Source organism: Cyprinus carpio, chromosome A4, assembly GCF_018340385.1.
Source record: "Cyprinus carpio isolate SPL01 chromosome A4, ASM1834038v1, whole genome shotgun sequence".
NCBI classification, from domain to species: domain Eukaryota; kingdom Metazoa; phylum Chordata; class Actinopteri; order Cypriniformes; family Cyprinidae; genus Cyprinus; species Cyprinus carpio.
Genome location: NC_056575.1, coordinates 9358784 through 9380089, shown reverse-complemented (window position 1 = coordinate 9380089; position 21306 = coordinate 9358784). Strand labels below are relative to the sequence as shown.

At 36.8% G+C, this 21306-nt stretch overlaps 1 protein-coding gene and 1 long non-coding RNA gene across 2 annotated transcripts in view; one reads left to right on the top strand and one right to left on the bottom strand.

The window, feature by feature from the left end:
- The window catches only part of LOC122139834, a 20572-nt gene extending 7077 nt beyond the window's left edge, over nt 1–13495 (top strand). Inside the window, exons 2-4 of the long non-coding RNA XR_006156596.1 lie at nt 5833–5955; nt 10751–10849; nt 13359–13495. This is a non-coding gene — a long non-coding RNA (uncharacterized LOC122139834). The remainder of the gene's footprint in view (nt 1–5832; nt 5956–10750; nt 10850–13358) is intronic.
- LOC109067107 (contactin-1-like) lies at nt 10230–21306 on the bottom strand. Its single transcript, XM_042739802.1, has 24 exons — nt 21103–21306; nt 19835–19915; nt 18568–18609; nt 18290–18416; nt 17955–18136; nt 17743–17838; nt 17064–17270; nt 16844–16943; nt 16405–16579; nt 15430–15534; nt 15207–15324; nt 14919–15069; nt 14694–14821; nt 13946–14118; nt 13743–13866; nt 13368–13535; nt 13017–13166; nt 12690–12760; nt 12359–12590; nt 12095–12207; nt 11834–12023; nt 11631–11746; nt 11073–11229; nt 10230–10827 (listed from the first exon to the last, which is right to left on the bottom strand). The coding sequence occupies exons 2-24, from the start codon at nt 19887–19889 to the stop codon at nt 10745–10747; spliced, it is 3063 nt and encodes a 1020-aa protein (XP_042595736.1). The 5' UTR covers nt 19890–19915; nt 21103–21306; the 3' UTR covers nt 10230–10744.

The following is a 21306-nucleotide window of genomic DNA, read 5'->3' as shown; positions in this document are numbered from 1 at the left end:
GATTTGGTTGTCTCCATTGCTCTTTTATTGCAGAAACATTGGTGGAATATCTTGCCTTCTTTATCCATGGCTGTGAAATGGGCCATTTCAGTCATTGTATTGGTTTATAGGATATGTTCGGAACAGAAATTTTGCATACTCAGTATAGTAATCACACTACTTTTTGCAGGATGTATCCAGGGCACAGTATGCACTTTTTCAGTATGCACAGAATGAAGGATGAGCTACTACAATTGCCATAAGGTGCACTAATACTACAGAATTAGAATAGTGCATCCCAAAACACAATGCGCTCGACTTGACCTTCCATTTCCAGTGTGAGGAATGAACCCGAAATGATTACATCTGCTTGACCCACTGTTTAATCACAATGACAAATATTAAGTCATTTTTATACACGATTGGACTATATTGTGTGAAATGCAGCAAGATAAGCTGCAAAAAATTGTAACTGTTTAAAAATGTATTAGTGTATTGTAACTGTTTCATTAACAGTTTCTTATAAGGCTGATAAATGAATGAAGAATGAAGAATTAACCAATAAATAATATTATAGCAATTTTAGAGTTATATATATTATTAAATATTATTATTAATATAGTTTTCTTAAATACTCAGCTTTATTTTACAGTGAAAATTTACAATAGTAATTTTTTATTTATATTCTATTGATAAAATAATATATATATATAAATATTTTTATAGTAGTAGCAATGCAGTAAACTAGTATTCCTTTCCAAACATAGCATTGCCCTTAGCAAAATCCACCTATCCCAGCATGCACTTATGCATTCATCTCTATTCCGCTGACGATCCCGGGCCCGGAAAAATCACCTATGCAACCATGAATACTTAAGATGAATATCTAATGCTTTCTGTAGCCTGTGGATAAAAATAAATGTTACAGATTGCAAAACATGAGTTATTGAGGAGCCGTTTAGATTACTCTGCTTTCAAGGGCATCGTTATTCTTCCCACAAGCAGAGCAGGTGTTCCTAAAATGCATCCCACCTTAGATCCAGAGAGATGTAGGAGTTTTCTTCTTCTTTGTAGTGAAACAGGTGAGAATATCTGATTAATTATAGCCAAGTCCACTGGGTAAATAACATTTTAATGCTCATTACCAGGGCATAATGGTGTAGAGGGCAAGTTCTTACTATGTGCTAACCTCTGAGCATATGGGGTTGCATATAACGCACAGATAGTGAAGAACCTCTGTAATGACAGATATGAGCCGGAAAATGCTCACAGCGTTTTATAAGCTAACCCTGAACAACATTCATCCCCCTCTATCTTGTCCCTGAGGTCCCATCAGTCTTTCCACAGGGGTCGATTTCCTGCTATTTTTGCGTTCAGTTTGAACCCGAGAATATCCTTCATAAAGCCTTGCATTATCTCTGGAGACCCCTCTGGAGCTCTCACTGAAAAATACACACTTTGTTGCCAGACAAAAGAGTAGACGTGTTTCAGAGAGCATTTCTCTCTATGCTGGGGAGACGGCAGAATGGTGAGGAGATTGTTACCTCCAGCGCAGTCAAGCTCACTAAAAAGAAAGAGAGGGAAAGAGATAGGGGAGAAAGGAAGTGTGTGAGAAAATTAGATTTCCGGGGGCACAATATAACCCCTGAATGTGAAACACTAGCTCAGTTCTGCTGATACTGTAAACTATCAGGGGTTCGTTCCCCTACAAGGCTTGAAACTACAAGAGAAAGTCAACACAAAAGGCTGGATCTTTAAAGTACATGTAGAAGCATCTATTCGTGTTTCAGCTGGGTTTTAGTAACCACAAAAGTTAGTGAGGATATTCATCTCGTGGTAAATAGACACTTAGGTGCAGAGGTAACCATAGCAACTGAAGACTCAAGCACTTTTGTTAGGATCCTTATCGGATAGAGCATTGACAAAACATAAATACACTGTCATTGCTTTTCACTTCATTATTTCACCCAACGGGAGCGTTGTTTACAAAAGTTGTGTCCCTAATGACACACAATGCACTAATACTATGTGCTCTACCATCTAGTGTATGAATGGTTATTTTGTCATTCAGCATCAGAGTCTAATAGGAAAGGAAAGCTGTGACAGTCAAGAGCATGAAGCGTCCAACATTGCACACTTTGTCTTTTCAGTTTATTAACAGCATAATCCAAGTATTTGGAGTGCCGTTTTATTTTTGGTATTTTAAGTGTGAACACACTAATCACACTTTTTTATACTTATTTATATATATATATATATATATATATATATATATATATATATATATATATATATATATATATATATATATATAAAATAGCACTATACTTTGTGTTTTCTTACCTTGGCATTAAATTACAGAAAACTGTTTAACGATGCTGTGTGAGTGTTTCTAATACAAAGGCTGAGGGAGTGATGGCAAATTTGACATCTGTCTCACATCAGTCTCTCAATATTTTTTTCCTCTTTTGGAAAGTCATAGGAATGATATCTTGGATAGGAATGAGAACAAAAATAGTAGTACACACAAGTTTAAAAAATAGTAAACATAAGTTTACCCAACTATGACGACTTATGTGAAAAGGGTCCATTTTAGGTGAAATTCAAAATTCAATGTTATATAGGCTTTTTCTCTCACATATTTTCATATATTTTCAACAGACTCTGTCGCAATGCATTCTGGGATCACCTAATCTGTGAAGGACATGTGCACCAAAATTTACAAGGCATAATAACATTATATTCCTTCCTTTTCAAACAACCTCTGTGACAGAAGTGCCTGTGATGTCTAAAATGCTAATTTACTTTCGATCTGTAAAGGCTGGTTAATTAGGAACAAAGTCCTAATTGCAAAAACTGCTAATTGTAAGGCTCTAATCATCTAATCTACCACATAACCTAATTTAAGCAACTGGTGTAAACCATTAGTAACAGAATGGACAAACAATTCTGTTTTAATTGAATTTATGTGCTTCAGAGTCACATAACATTCTCCTAATCGAACCCCAGTCAGTCTTTGTCTTCAGAGCATGCTGTCTGGTTTTAAGAGACAGAGAGCAAAGTCGAGACTAGAGCTAATTATACATCCCTATGTGAGGAATTCCTGCAGAATCAGTTTATTCAGAGGGGGAATGTCTTCCCATATGATTAATTAGGCTGTAGTGTGTGTGGATGAAATGGAAACCGATAAGATTCGAATCAAAGTCTTGATCTCATTGACAGTAAAGGAAGATATGCTTATGTATATATACTGCCTTTAGGAGTTTTATCTTCAAGCAAAGAACACAACAGACACAACACACCCAGCATCGTTATATGGGGCTGATGGGATTTGCAGGATCTCGCCACAGTGCAGCTTATTAGAGCAGTCCACTATGTGGGCATATTTTAATGTCTTTTGCAGCAGATGAGGTTCAGTAAAGGCTTCTTGGTCATTAAAAATGCATCCATCTCAATTAGGTGATGAGTTTGGTGATTTCCCACACAATATGCATTACATCCACTCAAATCAAGACAATAGATACTCACACACAGGTGTTCTACATGTGTGTTTTGGTGAGACAAGGTCTTCCCATATTAACCGATACATGTGTGAAAAGCGATTCTGAGCTAAACAAAGACTAGATAATTACAGTGAAGGTTAAAGTTGCCATGAGGCAAAGTAGCGACAGATCTTTTCTTCTGTATTGTGACGTACAGTCAAATGAAATGGACAATGTAGGGCGAGGACTTGGTTACATCCATCGTTTGTTGACTGGATGGAGGCAGATGGCTGAATGTTTGCCACCAATTGTAAGAAAGAGACTGGGTTTATATTGTCTAAAATCAGGGGTCTCCAAACTCGATCCTACAGGGCCAGTGTCATGCAGAGTTTAGCTCCAACCCTAATTAAACACACCTGAACCAGCTAATCAAGGTCTTACTAGGCATACTAGAAGTTCCAGACAGGTGTGTTGGGGCATCTTGGAGCTAAACTCTGCAGAACATCGACCCTCCAGGATCGAGTTTGGATACCCCTGGTCAGGGCCATAGCTGGGGTTTGTGGGGCCCCAGTGCAGGTTGTACCACTGGGCACTGTTTGAAATTGTTTCATTCGTAGAATTTGGAAAAAATATTGCATAAGAAAAAATATCTAAAAATATATCTGGTGTCTGAATAATTTTTGGTTTGACTGTGGGTTAATTCTTGTTAAAACTACAAAGTAATTCAGTCAAGAGCAGTGAGTGATTTTCTTTCTTTTATTTTCTTGGATTAACATTAAGGACATGGACAGCAGCTAGTAAATTAGCCACGGTCACTTTAACAGACAGAAGTCTATCATTTCAGATGAAACATCAAGTTATGATATTTTAATAAATTACAGGAAAACATGCAGGAAAGTTGCATTTAGAAATGTAGAAAATTTTCACGTACACGTTAAGGTTCTTTCAAAGAACAAAACTTATTTATACAAGTTAAGCTCGATCGATGGCATATGGTATAGAAACACACACCCAGAGCAGTGGGCAGCCATTTATGCTGCAGCGCCCAGGGAGCAGTTGGGGGTTCGGTGCCTTGCTCAAGGGCACCTCAGTTGTGGTATTGCCGGCCCGAGACTCAAACCCACAACCTTAGGGTTAGGAGTCAATCTCTCTAACCACTAGGCTCACTTCAATAATGAGCATGTTTTTAATTTCTAAATTCAAGTTTATTTTGATATTTTTGAGGGGCATAAAGTCAAAAATGTCAGAGTGATACAAGTTTCCTTATAATAATGCAGAAAAAAGATCATGAGAAGACATTAATGACCATGTGTCAAGGTCTTTTAAAATATCAGATAATTCGACCTGACATGGGAAGGTCAGTTCAGGTTATAAAATGTCACATGCTACTATCCAGGTATAATAAATAAATAAATGCATAATTATAAATTATACTGTATAATTAACATTTTTGATATTTAAAAAAAATAGCTTCTAATAAAAATATTTGTTTTCAAAATAACATGTCAACATGAAATTATAGTGTGATAAAATCACTTACAACCCTTGTCTGTGACTGTGTGGGTTTAATATGACAGTTTAAAGCTGGTAAAACCAGTAAATTTAAATATTTTATAAAAATAATTTAAAATCATCCAGAATGCTTTTTATTTTATTATTGGAGGGAAGAGTGTGTGGTAACTGACATAAATGTAGCCTAACTGTTTATAAACCCCAGAACATTCCAGACCTCAAACTACTACACGGGGGGCATCAGGCATAGCTGTAACACACACCTCAGCTCTTCTGGTGCGCCTGGACTCGTGACATCTCCACTGTCAGTCTGTCTCCCTCACAAGCTGTTCGCAGACTGTCAGTATTATTATCTAGCTTCCTGTCACTGTAGACAAGTGATGACGCTTCCCGTGCATTGAGTTTACAGCACACCCCCTCTCACCTGTCAGTCTCAGGGCTCTTAATAAAGTAAAATACTGTTGTAGAGAAGACTGCAGCCATTAGTTGACAGTAAATGTTCACACCAAAATACAGTATTGATATTTTTGACAAAATTCAAGCTCAGTAATTCCAACAGGGTTTGAGAAAGAAGTTTCAAAATTTAATTACAGTACATCCAAACCACTCCAAGGAAGAGTTCACCCAAAATGTTTTTTTGCCTTCATGCAAGTATAAATGAAGGGAAGATATAAACTGACTAAAATAACTTTTATATAGCCTTAATAATAAATAAAAGAATAAATGCACTTTTCGTGTATGGCAAAGCCATACTGCTCAAGCAATACATATCTGAGTCTGTTTGAATCAAAATCTGACCACAGAATACAAAACAGACACCTTTACTTTAATGTTTCTGGTCTATTCCCTGTCTTCACAGTCTTACCAGTCTGTATCCCACCTCGAAGCGAATGCAAGGGTTGGGTTTTTGAGAACATCATTCTGATCCCAGCATGACATGAGCAGGCCTGCTCTGTGCTAGACCAGCCTCAGAGATGCATCTGTACGTATAAACACACACACACAGGCCATCAGAGAGATTGAGAGGTGAGAGTGTGAAAACCCAGAGTGTTGGTGAAAGGTTACTAGATAAGAGGACAGTGACTGTCTCAACAGTGACATACTGCACTCTTTCATTGTGTCTCTCTGTCACTCAAATTCATCCTTTCTACGGAAATGGTGTTGATATTACGGCCAGTACATGCTGAAATAGAAGGTTCAGTCCTATTATGAGTCAGAGTCTGCTAAGGGTAAGGATATATAAAGATTTTAATAATTATTTACAAACAAAAGGCATAGCATTATTATATATATAAATAAGTAAAAAAGTAATAAATCATAAATAATAACAATAATAATATTAAAAAAAAATTAATATTACTTTTTCCAGATAAATTGGTCAAACACCTTGGACATTTTTGGTTTCCATTTTTTGAGTCGAGAAGATTTAAGAAACTGATGCAGAACCATTTTTCTTAATGAAAATGGGAATGGGACAAAATGGATTTCCACAGTGTTGTGTTTGTGGAAAAAGGGTATAAAGAGCAACATGAATAGAATAGAATAGAATAGAATAGAATAGAATAGAATAGAATAGAATAGAATAGAATAGAATAGAATAGAAAAAAATAAAATAAAATGCCATTCTGATGTGCCTTAACAGACTATTAACTCAATCACAACTAAACCGGTTATCTGTGCTTGGCTGTTGATGCTTTGGGCTGGATATTATCTGTGGTTCAGAACTCATTTCCGAATTCTGGGTAATCCTTAATTAAGCTGGGAGATGATGGTGTTGATTGCCATCAGTCTTGCCAAGCTTCTTGCAGGGGTGAAAAATTGTGATTTAGTGGGAAGATCCAGTGGAGGTAAAGGGTCTCGCAGCAGGCGGGTGGGGCTGGTGAGCGCCAGCAAAGTGCTGACAAGCCAGAGGAAAGATCTGAAGAGCAATTGCAGGCCGAGCACACTAAAAACCTCAATATCATCTCTAAAGGAGGTATGCTTCTATTGTGGGCCGTAAAATGCAATCGATCACCTATGCTGAGCTTAGAGTCACGAGTTAAATGCATTTACACAACACGTTTGGGTCTCCGAAGACTTCATTTTCAGATCCACCGGTTTGTTGAATTAGGGGTGAGAAATGCTGTTAGACAATCCTAAATAAGACGTCACGAACAAACAAAGCAGCATGGGATATGTTGAATTCAAGGCACAGAGGACCACATAACCCTTCTTTACTGTGCAAACAATCCAATAAAATCGTCCACACGACCAGCAATTACGCACATATATGACACCCCCCGCCAAACCAATAAAACTACAGGGGGTTGACAGGCACCGTAACGCTTTGGTGTGTATTATGAATGACAATCTGCATCAAACCGGCCCAGGAGGGTTGTATATGTCGTATATGTCCTCACCGAGACCCCGCTGAACCCTGAGATTCAGCAGCCCACTTCTCGAAAATGCTTGCCACTGAACCGCAGGCCCAACCACACACATACTGTGATTTATGAGCGTCTGTCAGAGCTAATACGGCCTGTTTTACATGCTCCCTACCAAGCAAAAGCAGAGCCAGACTCGTCCGCCAGCATTCCCATTTTCTCTTTCTGCCACAATGGCGCTCCTAAATAACAGACAATGCACTTGCCTCTGAAACATTGAATGTATGGAGCACAGCTGCATGACTGATCTGCATAAAAAGCATTTGTAGGCGGATACTGAGCTGTCTGGAAGAGAAAATGCAGACATATTGCATGCTTTACATTGCAATTCTTCAGTCTTCCTGGTTAGTCACGTCTCTATAACTACTCTTTGTAGGTCAGGTATCTGAAATGTCATTAAAAAATAATGCAGATGAGGCGTTTAATGGTCAATTGCAGAGCTGGGATTATCAGAAGCAATTCTTCAGAATCCAAGAATGGAAGATAGAAAGAAATGTGTATTGTTTTGTCTATTATTGCTGTATAACTGTACATTGTGAATACTGTTAGGCTACTATTACAAATTGCGTGTGTTTTTCTATTTTAAAGGAATAGTTCACCCCAAAATGAAAATTTGCAGAATGAAGGCATTTTAACTTTAAACCATCACTTAGCCAAAATAAAGTCCTTCCACTGTTGTCCTCTCACATCAAAATCTGTGCATATTTCTCTCCTGATTTAAAAATATTACTTTATCACTAGAGCAAGCAATATTTTGTATAGAGGACTTGTATTTTTGCTAGAAGCAACAGTTTAAAGTTAAAATGTCTTGATGGATTTGTTGATTACAAACACACAGCTTTTATCTTTATGTTAAATCAGCTGTTTGAACTCTCATTCTGACGGCACCCATTCACTGCAGAGGATGCAATGGTGAGCAAGTTGTTCTGTAATGCTAAATTTCTCCATATCTGTTCAGATGAAGAAACAAACACTTTAATATCTTGGATGGCCTGATGGTGAGTAAATTTTCAGAAAATTTTAATTTTTGGGTGAACTATTTCCTCTACTCTTGAGATAAAAGCATCTGTTAAATGCATAAATGTATATTCTGAGATGTGGAGACAGGAAGAAAAAAAATATTTAAGTCCATATTAAGATCAATGACTCTGGAATCATTGCAAACCAGTAAGATACATTTTTGAGATCTAATCTGAAACTCACATGTTAGATCACGGGGTTCTTTCGATCAAAGAAAAAAAAAATCAAAAGTCTGAAATTATTTTCAATGCTGTCTAGGATAACATCTGAGATATAAAGAGAGCTCATTTGTCATTTTTCTCTCTGAAAACAAACAATTCATAATAAACACCCAGTAAACTACACCAGCTATCTGGTATTGCATAAACACAATATTACAACACTATATATGCCGTTATATTCAAAACATGCCTCCACAAACACAACAACTTGCAAGGACAAAACCTCTGAACAAGGAGACAAGATTAAAAACAGTATCCATCACACCTTACAGGAGTTGTGTAAATCTCTGGTCTATATGTCACTGCCAGTGCTGCTTCATTAAGAGCCCTAATGATAATGTTAATTAGGGCTTTCTCATCCACAACCACTGAGTCAAATATATGCATCAGCCAATGAGGAACGAGGGAATATTTATAATTATATACCATGAAGTGTTTACAATGCACATACAAGCTTGTATTCACACAAACATTAATGAAACTCTATAACGCATATAGACACTATTCTATAATTCATTTACAAATAATATTACAATCATCTCCACAATTTCAGCCAAAATATGACCTAATTTTAAGTGCATCTGCACAATTATTTCTATGTAGGCCTACTATACTATGTATAAGCATATTATATAATTCCAAATATGATATTACCTTAAAAGGTATCATGTAAGTGTATACTATGAATAAAGTGAATAAAATACCTACAGTATATGAAATAGTAACTGAATAGGATTGATTGTTCTGCTATTGTTCTTCAGTTAACGTTATGCTGACATCTACTGGACGGCAGCAATTTGGATGTTGTTTCAACAATTAGCAGGTGTAAACCTTTTTCAAAACGAATGTGATGGCAAAAAAAACTCACTCATTTCTCTTCCAACGTTGAGTTTTTATGGACTTGACAGGTGTGACTGTTTGTCCAGTTTAACTACATTTAGAAGAGGCAAGTAACGCACGTGCACCACGCTTTGTTTATGGCGTCCTCCAACAGCCCGTTAACCACTGGTGGCCACTAGAGGACGTTCATTAAAATAATTAATAATATCATAAAATAATAAATAATAATTAAAGTCAAGTCTGATAACTTTAAGGGATTAAAATTTTTGTACAAAATAAATTATACGCCTTAATTCCCCAAACGTGAATTCTTAAGACCTTCTTTGCTAACAAGTTGCTAAATACGGACTACAACTACCACAAGGATGTGAGTTTATGTGCTTGACGCATCAGACGTCGAGTTGTAGTCCATTTACAGCAATTTACAAATTTAACCTAAACTGAAATTGGTTGGCGGTTTTAAATAAACTTAGCTTATAAACTTTAACAAATAACATTTGATGTGTTTAAAACTACACTTTTCATGCAAGTTCAATTTTATGTTACAAAATAATCGGTAAAAGCCAGAGTGTACCATATTCCAAGCAAAATATAATATTTTTTGTGAGTACATCAACATAATTCAAACATCCTTTGATTTTAAGTAGAAACTTTTAATGGCATGATTTCAAATATACTGTAACTGGTAGTTTCAATCTTCCTGCTATGAAAAACTTTGTATTAGAAGACAAAAGAGAAGCACTTTGGTGATGTTTTCAATGTTTATTGATATACAAATGAAATTATCAATGTAAACTTGTAGCAAAATACTAGGAATATAGCTGGATGTAAAAATCAAACACAGTCACAAAAATAGATTTGTAAACACTGTCAAATGGAAATTTAATGTGTGGACAAGCAAGTGTATAAACAAACACTGAAGTTCAAACATGGAAGCGATAATCTAGAGCAGCTGTTGACGTAAAAAATGACATGTTCTGTGATAAATAAATAAATAAATATGTCTTATTTCTGAATTAGTGACTGGGAAGTCATCAAAAAAGTTCACCATACCCTGCCACCACATTTATTTTACAATACGTTTCATTAGTTGATTGCGGGTAGTTTGTAAGGCAAACCAAGAGGGTATAAATTCTTTATATTCTACACTCCCAAACAAACTTCATCTGCATCACGAAAACCACCCCTTTAAGGAAATGCACTCAAAATATATAAAGATTGTTTCTTAGAAGTGAATTTCGCCAGTAGTGTTGACATCTGTTTATGCCTACAGGCCTAAATTCATCCATCCCAGTGCCAGCAGCAAGACAGAGGCGACGCTGAGAGATTCAGCACCCAAAGCGGCTTTCCCTGAACATAATACAAAACAATGGTAAGAAAGATCAGTATGAATAAAGGTCACAATTGTGTAACTGCATCTATGCATCTATGACTATGTGAAACTTATTTCAGTTCTTGTAGTGAATATATACTTTAAACTATGCAGAACTTCAGATATCATTTTGCAATTATTAGAACATGATTAGGGTAGGAACATGATGAATGAGGTGGATAAAAAATGAAATCCTTACTGATATGTAAAAGACAGTATTCACCTTGCACTCTGATCTGTGATATGGGTCCATCACCTCCCTCGCAGCGGGCTCGGACCTCTATGATGTAATCACCTGTCTCTGGCATGGGAAAGTCAATGTAGTGTCTGCCTGTGGTGTAAAGCTTCCCATAACGCTCTCCTTCCTTCCTGAACAAAATCTGAAAGAAAAATACAAAGGGTTATACATGCAATATTTCCAAGGCATCAATACACTCTCAAAAAAGTAAATAAATAAATAAAATAAATAAAGGATGAATTAAAATAAAGATTTTTAAAATAAGTATAAATAGTATAAATGATAAATAAAAATAAAGATATTAAAATAAAATTAAATAAAATAGTAATAAAATAATATTATATAAAATAGCATAAATAATAAAATAAAATATACTGTAGTATAATTTTTTTTAAATAAAGACATTAAAAATAAAATAAAATTTAAATAAGGATATTTTAAAAATCATAAATAAAATAAACATTAAGATTAAACAAGACTTTAATGAATATGTCTCTCAAGTCTTTTGTCAACAGAATACCAAGTAAAATATAAGTGACTCACCTTGTATCCCTCTACATATGACTCATTCCAGTAGTTATAGATGTGATCCCAATATAGATAGAGCCATTTGCGATTGAAGCTGACATATTTGTAGACTCTCAAATGGCGACTTGGGGCTGGAAGGATAATACACATTTTCAAATGCAAGGTCTGTATAAACCCATAATCTGGGCAAGTGATCTAGAGAAGTGCAAATCTCTTACGTGGTCTCCTGGTGAACATTTCACAATGCTCGCTGGGTGGCCCGAGCCCAGCTCCGTTGAACGCTCGTACCTCTATGAGGTAGTGGGAGTCAGGCCGCATGTTCTCCAGGCGAGTTTGGTTAATTGCTCTATGCACAAGAACTCGAGAGGCAGCAGCTTCATTATCATCGTACTTCCTCCAGTAACGAATCTGGACACCAAATGAAGGGACATGAGGATCGTAATTTATTATTATTCCTTACTATTCCACTTAGGACTCACCTGGTATCCATCGACCCAGTTTGGCGGTGCCTGGTAGATCGGTAACCACCAGACCAAAGCTTCTGTAGCGGTGACCTGGCGGGCGTAGACATCTAATGGAGCTTCAGTGGGTGCTAGGAGAGATATTACGTGTGTCAAAAAATGCTTTTTCTCAATTAAGAGCAAATAAAATAAAATAATTATAGGGTAAAATAATGTTCCAGTAAATAAAACAATCTCTCTTTACTCAATAAATTACAATAAGTAAATAGAAATACATCTCACCTAGCCTTGGTGAGTCGACCACTGATATAAGACTTGAGGGTCCTTCTCCTTTGTTATTGTAGGTTTTCACTTTGACCTGTATCTCAGTGTCTGGGGTCATGCTCTCTTTGTAGACGTAGCGTCTAGTCTCGGGATCCTCCACAGTCGTCCACTTCCATTCAGAATCCTCATGCTGCTTAAACGCCACGACGTAGCCAAATTTTTTACCAAAGAAGAACTGAGGCTTTACAGGCTACAATGAAAATAAGGACATGAAAGACATCAGAAATTTGCAACTGACCTCTTCTCAACAAATATAGCATAAATACAGTAGCATATGAACAACACGTACAGTCCAGGTCACGATAAGCTCTCCGCTTATTCCAACTTGCCCCAGTACATCAGAAGGAGCTACTGTAGGCCCTGAGACATGAGAAACACAGGGTGGGAATATACTGTATGTGCTACAGTATATAGTTTTATATACACATATACATTAATTATATACCAAATAGTTTTTTTAGAAGCATTATGATTTTTATTTTATATAGTATATAGTTTTATATACACATATACATTAATTATAATTGAATATCTATTTTATTAATTTAGTTTAAATGTAATTAATTAAATATAAATATTAAACACTGAAACCAGTGCTTTTTCTAAATAAACTCACTGGCGTCCCATGTCTTGATTTTGATGGACGGACGGCTGTTTTCCCCTGCTCCAAATTCATTGATTGCATGCACACGGAATTCATATTGCATCCAGGGGTAAAGGTTAATTATGGTGGCTGACTCTGTAGATCCGTCCAAAAACACAGGAGCTGGGAAAACAATATTTGTTCTCTTAAAAATTCAGATTTAAAGAGATAATTCATCCAAAAATTCAAATCCTGGGTAACCAAACAGCTGCCGGTAGCCATTGACTTCCATATTATTTTTTTTTCCATTCTGTGGAAGTAAAAGTTATTTTTGGAGTTGGAAATGCTTAAAATATGTGTTTTGTCTCCCTCTAGTGGACTCACAGGTGGATGCGGTTTTCCAGTCCTCAGGATCCAGGGCGTAAAAGTCTCGTGTTTGTACAACCTGTTGGATAAGAGGACTACCGTGGTCTGATCCCAGACTCCATCGTAGTTTTACTGACGTGTCTCCAATCTCTTCCACACGGACACCACCTGGAGGACCAGGCAGACCTGAAGCGCAAACAGTCGGCAATGTCATGATGGTTATATTTGCGTCAAGTCTATTTGATTTATGCAGTGAAACAATGGGAAGGGTTAGTTGATGAATAAACTACAAACATCAATGCATTGTTTTTAATACAGCTTTGTACAAGTCTACATATCAGAGGCATTATTTTAATAAGCTACTGTAGGACACACAGAGTTCAAATCACCAACCTTTGACAAAAACATCAGCTTCTGCGGTGGCATTGTCCACTATGGTCTGAGCTGTGCAGGAATAGTGTCCTGCGTGCCTCACCTGAATGTTCTTGATCAGCAGGTCTCCGCTGTTCTCGTCACCCTGCAAAAACACACACACAAACAGTGAAACTGCTTGTCTTCCTGAGAACAGAATGCCTGAGATTCCTGTCTCTACTCACCATGAGCAGCTCGTAGTGTTCAAAGTCTGTGTAGAAGTTGATGACGTAGGAATCAACAGTCCAGATAAAGGTGATGTCCAGGCTGGGATCAAATGATGCAGAACACTGGAGAATTGTAGTGTCACCTACAACTGCCTCAGTGTCTGATGGAGCCTCTGTGATTTTGGTGGCCTCTGAGAAAATGAAAGGGACACAAATGCATACACCTCATATTACCTCATATTAACTATTTAGAAAAATGAAAAAGACCAGTCACAAAACCTATGATAAACACACATACACACATAAATTCATATCAATTTTAACCTTATTATGCTGATTTAAAAAAGTAAATAATTATGAAACTACCCATATGCACTATTTAGTTCATTAATAATTTTATTCATAAGATAATGTAAAATAATTTTAATTTTAATTAATTAATCAATTAGGGTAAAATAAAAATAAATAGCTACACTTTAGTGGACATATTTCTAATATTTATTATATATTAATAAAATTAAAAGTTGTTATTGTCTAAACTGGTATAAATAAAATAAAATAATACAAAGGTGGTATTGTCTGAACTGGCATAAATAATTTTAAATGAAATGAAATAAAGTTGGTATTGACTAAACTGGATTAAATTAAATTAAATTAAATTAAATTAAATTAAATTAAATTAAATTAAATTAAATTAAATTAAATTAAATTAAATTAAACTAAACTGACAGTCAGTATAGGTGAGGAAGTGTGGATTTTGTCTGACCGGTGATAGTGAGGGTCCCTGTGCTGTTGGATTTGCCGCGGTCATTCTCAGCATAGCATGTGTACGAGCCCTCGTCACTTTTTGACACGTTCAGAATCTCCAGACTTCCATCATCCCAAATTAACATCCTGAAACGTAAGATAACTGTAACTAAGCTTCTATCTCTGACACAACATTATGATTTATCTGTAAGTAAATGCATGCATTTAAGTTCGACTGACTCACCTTGAAGAGTTGGTCAGGAGCTCTGAGCCTCGTTTCCAGATGAACTTGGGTTTAGGAGCAGCGCGGGGTTTGCACTCTATAACCACACGACCGTTTTCAGCCCCGAGCAGAACCTTCTTCACTGGATTATAAATGAATGTTGGTGCACAGGCTGTGAACAGACCATTGTAGACACTCAACCTTCGACAATAATTATGTACCTTTTCGAAGACACTTCTAGAAAAGAGCAGCTTTTTTTTTCTACGTAAGCTATACTTTACAAGCATAGAGAATTATTTAAAAGCTCACAGACAACCCGAAGCTCCGCGCTAGCATAGATGGTCCCCCATTCATTCTCAGCAATACACTGATACATGCCCGAATCCTCAAACGTGAGACTGGAGAACTTCAGCTCCCCTTTGCCATACTAAAAAAAGAGGAAAAATGCAACAGAACACACATGATTACTTGAAATAAAATAATATGAGGTTCTCATTTGGGTCTTCTTCAACAAATAAAACAGTGTATTAACCGAATAGCCATCCTTCAGCCAGCGTATCCATGGTAAAGGCTTCCCCACGGCAACACACCTGAGAGTGAGTTCGCTACCAACATCTTTCTCCGTGTCATTGATGTGCTGGCAACACACCTGAGAGTGAGTTCGCTACCAACATCTTTCTCCGTGTCATTTCTGGCGTGTCTTGAGTTGGCATTTGAACACTGTCAAGTATGTGCGTGCACCTGAGGACACAATCACATGCACACAATCGCTGCGTTTGAAATCCTGCACTGTCTTGTTTTTGCTTTTGAGTTGACTGTTAGTGTCAGTTGTGTTCTTTTTAGTGTGATTAATGAGGATCCTCTCCTGTGGCCTCATGGGATAGTGTAGTATGGGTACTTTTTGCCTACTGTTTATTTAGTTTTTTTGAATACTATGAATTAGGCTTACTACTCTTTTAGTGTACAATTTTTTTGCATACTATATAGTAGGGAAGTATCTGATTTTGGACACAGAAAATGATTGTTTTATTCAGAAAGGATGCATTTAATTAATCAAAACATAAAATAAATACTGTTCTTTTGAACTTTTAATACATCAAAGAATCTTTAAAAAATGGATCGCATTTTCCAAAAAAGTTTAAAGCAGCTCAACTGTTTTCAACATTAATAATACTAAGAAGATATGTTTTTGAGCACCAAATCATAAAAAAATGGAGTAATGGCTGCTGAAAATTCAGCTTTACCATCAAGAATAAATTTCAATTTAAAACATGTTAATGCAAATTTTAAATTGTAATAATATTTCACAATATTAGTGTTTTTATTGTATTTTATATCAAATAAATGCAGCCTAGGAGAGCATATAAGAAATTTATTTAAAAAAATCAAATAAAATACATAAATAAAAATCTTACTAATCACAAATTATAATATAATATTATGTTTTTATAATGAATTATTATATGTCTTTTAAACTTTTGTTTTTAGAGGTTGTTTTACCTTCCACATAGAGCCACTGTCGATACCAGTCCATCCCTTTAACGTTGAGCGTCTCACACTCGTAGCTCCCTTCATCCTCGTACTGAACGTTAATCAGGTGCAGTAAAGCTCCATTCATGCTGACCTCATAGTTGGGCGGGAGATCAGCGTCTAACTTCCTCCAGCGGATGTGTGGGAGCGGACTGAAAGGTAAAATTGAGTTTTATGTTTAAAAACAAGCAAAAATGAGTGAAGAACAAATCTAATACTATTGTGTGAATGACTATGATTCACGAACAAAAAAATTTGGTTGTATTACTATGTTTATTGGACATGTACCATATTTATACTCTAATATTCTTTGAAATACTTCAGGATAGCCTGTTAAGACCATGGTAAATAAATAGTGTACCATGGCATCAGTACCATGCAGACTATATGGACAGCATCTGCATTTGTTGACTCACTTTCCGAGGGCAAAGCACTCCAGAGTGATGTTCTGATGCACCAAAGCATAAGTCTTGGGAAATTTCACACGGATATCAGCAGGATACCGCTTCACCTCCTCTGTGCAAAGGGCAGAGATGAAAAGGTAGGTCATTAACTGACCTTTGAAAAAAACAGTGGTCTCAGTAAGGCAATTATGAGCAAAAATCGTGGTATTGTGGGTAATTTTACAGCGCTCACTCTCTATTTGTGGAATCAGAGAAATCGGCATGCTGAAAACACTCTTGCCGATGGTGGGGCTTGACACGAAACAAGAATAATTCCCAACATCAGATGCCTCGACTTTAGCAATGTACATATTGCCAGTGGTCTGTGACACGAAACGCCTCTGGTCTGGTATGATGAAGTTTGGAAAGTCATTGTAGATCCAGCGGAACATCACCTCACCTGAGAGACAAACAAGCAATTGACAGAAATCAGATTTTGGGTGCTGGAAGGAAGTGGACATGTGCATTCCTTTTGATTAAAGCACTTTCTTTTAATATGTACCTCTATGATTATTGCTTATCATGCACTCTGAGAAAAAAAGGTACAAAAGCTGTCACTGGGACAGTCCCTTTCAAAACAAACACCTTTGCATCTTATTTAACCCTAAAATGTGCCTTTTAGTACCTTAAAGGTACATATTTGTATCTAAAGTACTACATATTCATACCTAAATAGCACATATTAGTACCTTTTGAAAGGTGACCGTTTTTTCAGTGCATATTATATAGAATCACAAAAGGTTGTATGACTATACTACGGCACTGCTAATCAGAGATTTTAAAACAAAACACTTAAGTATTAGTATCACTTTGTTAAGCTGTGTTTTCCTTGGTGGTGATCATGTCTGGTGTGTGAGGTGATCACGTCTTACTTGGATAGCGAGAGGGAGGAGAACACAGCAGCACTGCTCCCTGTCCCTCCTTAACATGCACCGGCTCTCTCTCATCTGTAGGGAACTGGTTTAGGTCTACAGCCCGAAAAAGAAAGTGAAAAAAAAACTGATGACAGAATATGACAAAACAGATATCTGGATACAATCTAGTCTTTACAAATATAAGAAGTCCTACTGTATCTGTCACATACATCCAAATTTGACAGTGGCCTCTTTGCTGATGACAGTGCCGTACACGTTCTTAGCCACACACACATATTTCCCAGCATGCTTGCTCTTGTCTGGGTTGGTGATGACCAGGTTTCCTCCCACCAGGCTAAAGTGCTCATCAGGTTGCTCCATCAGTTTAATTTCCCAGTTGTTTAACCACCACCTGTGAAATACAGCCTTTTATTAATGACCTTCTGATTTTCTCATAGATTCTTCTTGCAAGTGCAAACAATTTGGTAAACACCTCCCTGCAATTCCCAGTACAGACAGAGGTAATGACAAACCATGCACAGGATCAGAAGCGGAAAACATTTACTTGATAATGGCCGGAGGGTTGGCCCGTGCTCTGCAGTTCATGGAGATTTTGTTCTCTGGTGAATCCTCCGCATACACTGTGTCCAAGGGCTCCTCCTCAAATATGGGCCCAAAGCCTGTGGCCTCCTCTGATGGACATTACACGAGCCATTATATTCAATTTACACAAAACTACCCAACTAACAACCCAACAATTCAAATGTGGTAAGATATACTGAGGTGAAAAACATCAATACTTCATTCTATGTAATTACTTGTAGGTGAAAGTTAAAGACTTACTGTCAAAAATTCTGGGTTCAAAGATCCTGGGTTTAATTGCAGCTGGAAAATTAAAGAACAACTTTAATTTGACTCGATTTACTTGAACAGTAATTTTTATTGTGAGTTTGAGGAAAATACATAATATAGATATCATTTGTACAGGTTCACAATGAACATTTATTTGGTATTACCTAAAGTAAGTCACACAAATATACACACATAATTGAAAGATATAGTTCACCCAAAAATGATCTGCTAAAATGTGCTTAATATTTACTCACCCTCAGGCTATCTAAGATGTAGATGAGTTTGTTTCTTCATCAGAACAGATTTGGAGAAATGTTGCATTTCGCTGCTTGCTCACCAATGGATCCTCTGCAGTGAATGGGTGCCATCAGAATGAGAGTCAAAAACAGCTGATAAAAACATCTCAATTCACAAGTAATCCACACCACTCCAGTTCATCAATGAATGTCTTCTGAAGCAAAAAGCTGTGTTTGTAAGAAACAAATCTATCCTTACAGTGTTTTAAATTTAAACCATTGCCTCTTCAAAATATAAGTCCATAATCCATAAAAATGCTTCTTCCAGTGAAAAATCCACCCCCTGTTGTCCTCTCACATCAAAATCCACCGACATATTTGTTTAGAACTGTTTTGGATTGTTTTGGCTTGATCTATATTTCTCTCCTGATTCAGACAAGACAACTTTTTAAATGGATAAAGCAATATTATAGATAGATGACTCATATTTTAGTTGGAAGCAACAATTTGAAATGAAAAATATCTTAATGATGGATCTGTTTATTATAAACACACAGCTTTTCGCTTCACAGGACGTTATTTGATCATCATGATATGGATTATTTTGATTTGTATTATTGTTATTTTTATCAGCTGTTTGGACTCTCATTCACTGCAGAGGATCCATTGGTAATGTAATGTAATGCTCAATTTCTCCAAATCTCTTTCAATGAATAAACAAACTGATCTACATCTTGGATGGCCTGAGGGAGAGTACATTTTCATCAAGTTTTCATTTTTGGATGAACTATTCCTTTAAACATAATTTTGTATGCTTATTATGGGGACCAATGGCTGCAACCAGATTTGGTATGTGGGAGTATCCTAACTTTTTAGAGTTAAAAAACTTTATCTACTACATTTTATGTCATTTTCTAAACTTGAAGACGCTCCTGGGGAAAAAAAGGAATTCAGCTATACTTGGGATAATTTTGAACATAAAATGTAGTTAAATAAACACACACACACATTCAGTTCCTCACCGGCCAATAAGAAGAAGTAAGAGAGAACACACAGAAGCATGGCTGGGATCACCATCTTGATCTGACAGTTAAAAACCAAGCCTGAGAAAGAGAAAAAGAGAAAGAGTGTGTCTGGGTGAAATGGTTTCTCTTTTCTTTTCTTTTTTAGCTGCAGTGTTGAAGCTACTGAAAGCTGCATTGTCTCACTATGATGTGCAGACTGTAGCAGATTGTGTCCAAATTGGAAACATTAACAATTTATCACATCCTACCAATGTTAAAAGTGAATCAGCATTCCACACCTTCTCTCTCACTCACACACAGACTATGCACATATGTACACAAGCATGTTTACACCCACAAGTTCAGCCATTACTGCACATGTAACACATAAAGGAAAGGTAAATCTTAGCATAAACACATGCTCGCATACTCACACAGTTGCTTTATAAATACAGTCCTTGCAAACACATTCAGCATCTCTTCTTTGCTGCCACTGCACTTTCATACAGGGTGAACTAGGACAGAGGGTGAACATCTGCAACCTAATCCATTCATCATGCATCTCAAGCATCTCTCTAAACAATTTGCAGCAAGTTATGCATGTGGTCTATACTTGAATGCATGGTATTTTCACCAATCTCTTATAATCTCATTGCATCCTCTGATCTGCTGTCTGCTGTCTCATTCGGATTTAGGTCACTGCATGCCTACTGTAAACTCATACTAAGGGAGTAGCAGTAAAAATCCAGCATCAGATCTAAATGATCTTACACACTGGAATACATGAATTTACATTTTAATTTAACAGAGCAATAAAGTCATAACTGGATTTGACTGTCCCTTTCCCTCTTTTTTTTTTTTTTTTTAATATTATGATTAGAGCTTGTTGTGATTATAACATATTAAGTGTATTTTCAAGCACTAATAAGTCTAATAACTGCGTCATCGATGATAACTCTTTAGCGCAGCCCTCCGACAAAACACTCGCATTACAATCTCTATCATTTTTGTTGCCAGGAAACCGAGGACTAACTTCTGTCCCGTTTAAAGTTTAGGCAAGTAATTATTATGTATTTTGTTTATTTCTTTTTTGTTTTTGTATTTTTAAAGAATGACATCAGCTATGTCCGGACTCTTCCACCCTGTTCTTCTGCATGCGGTATTCCCAAACTGCGCGGAACACCTTCATCTTAACGTTAGCATGCAGAATAAACTCCTGAAGGTCATAGACAGAACATATTCAACCCCCAAAGCTTTACATATCACTATATCAGCAGCAAACTTACCGGAAGAAAGCGTTTACTCCTTCGTCAAACCCACAGACCTGGATCAGAACCACCGCGTCTTCCCGCAGCAGCGCGGAGACAGACGCACGGCCCGCGCGGCACCAGCCTGCTATTGGATGAGAGCGGAAGCTGCGCATGCCAGGATGCCGTAACACAGAGGGATGCTGTCTGAGTTCATGTGCTTCTGCGGTGGATCTCAAACGA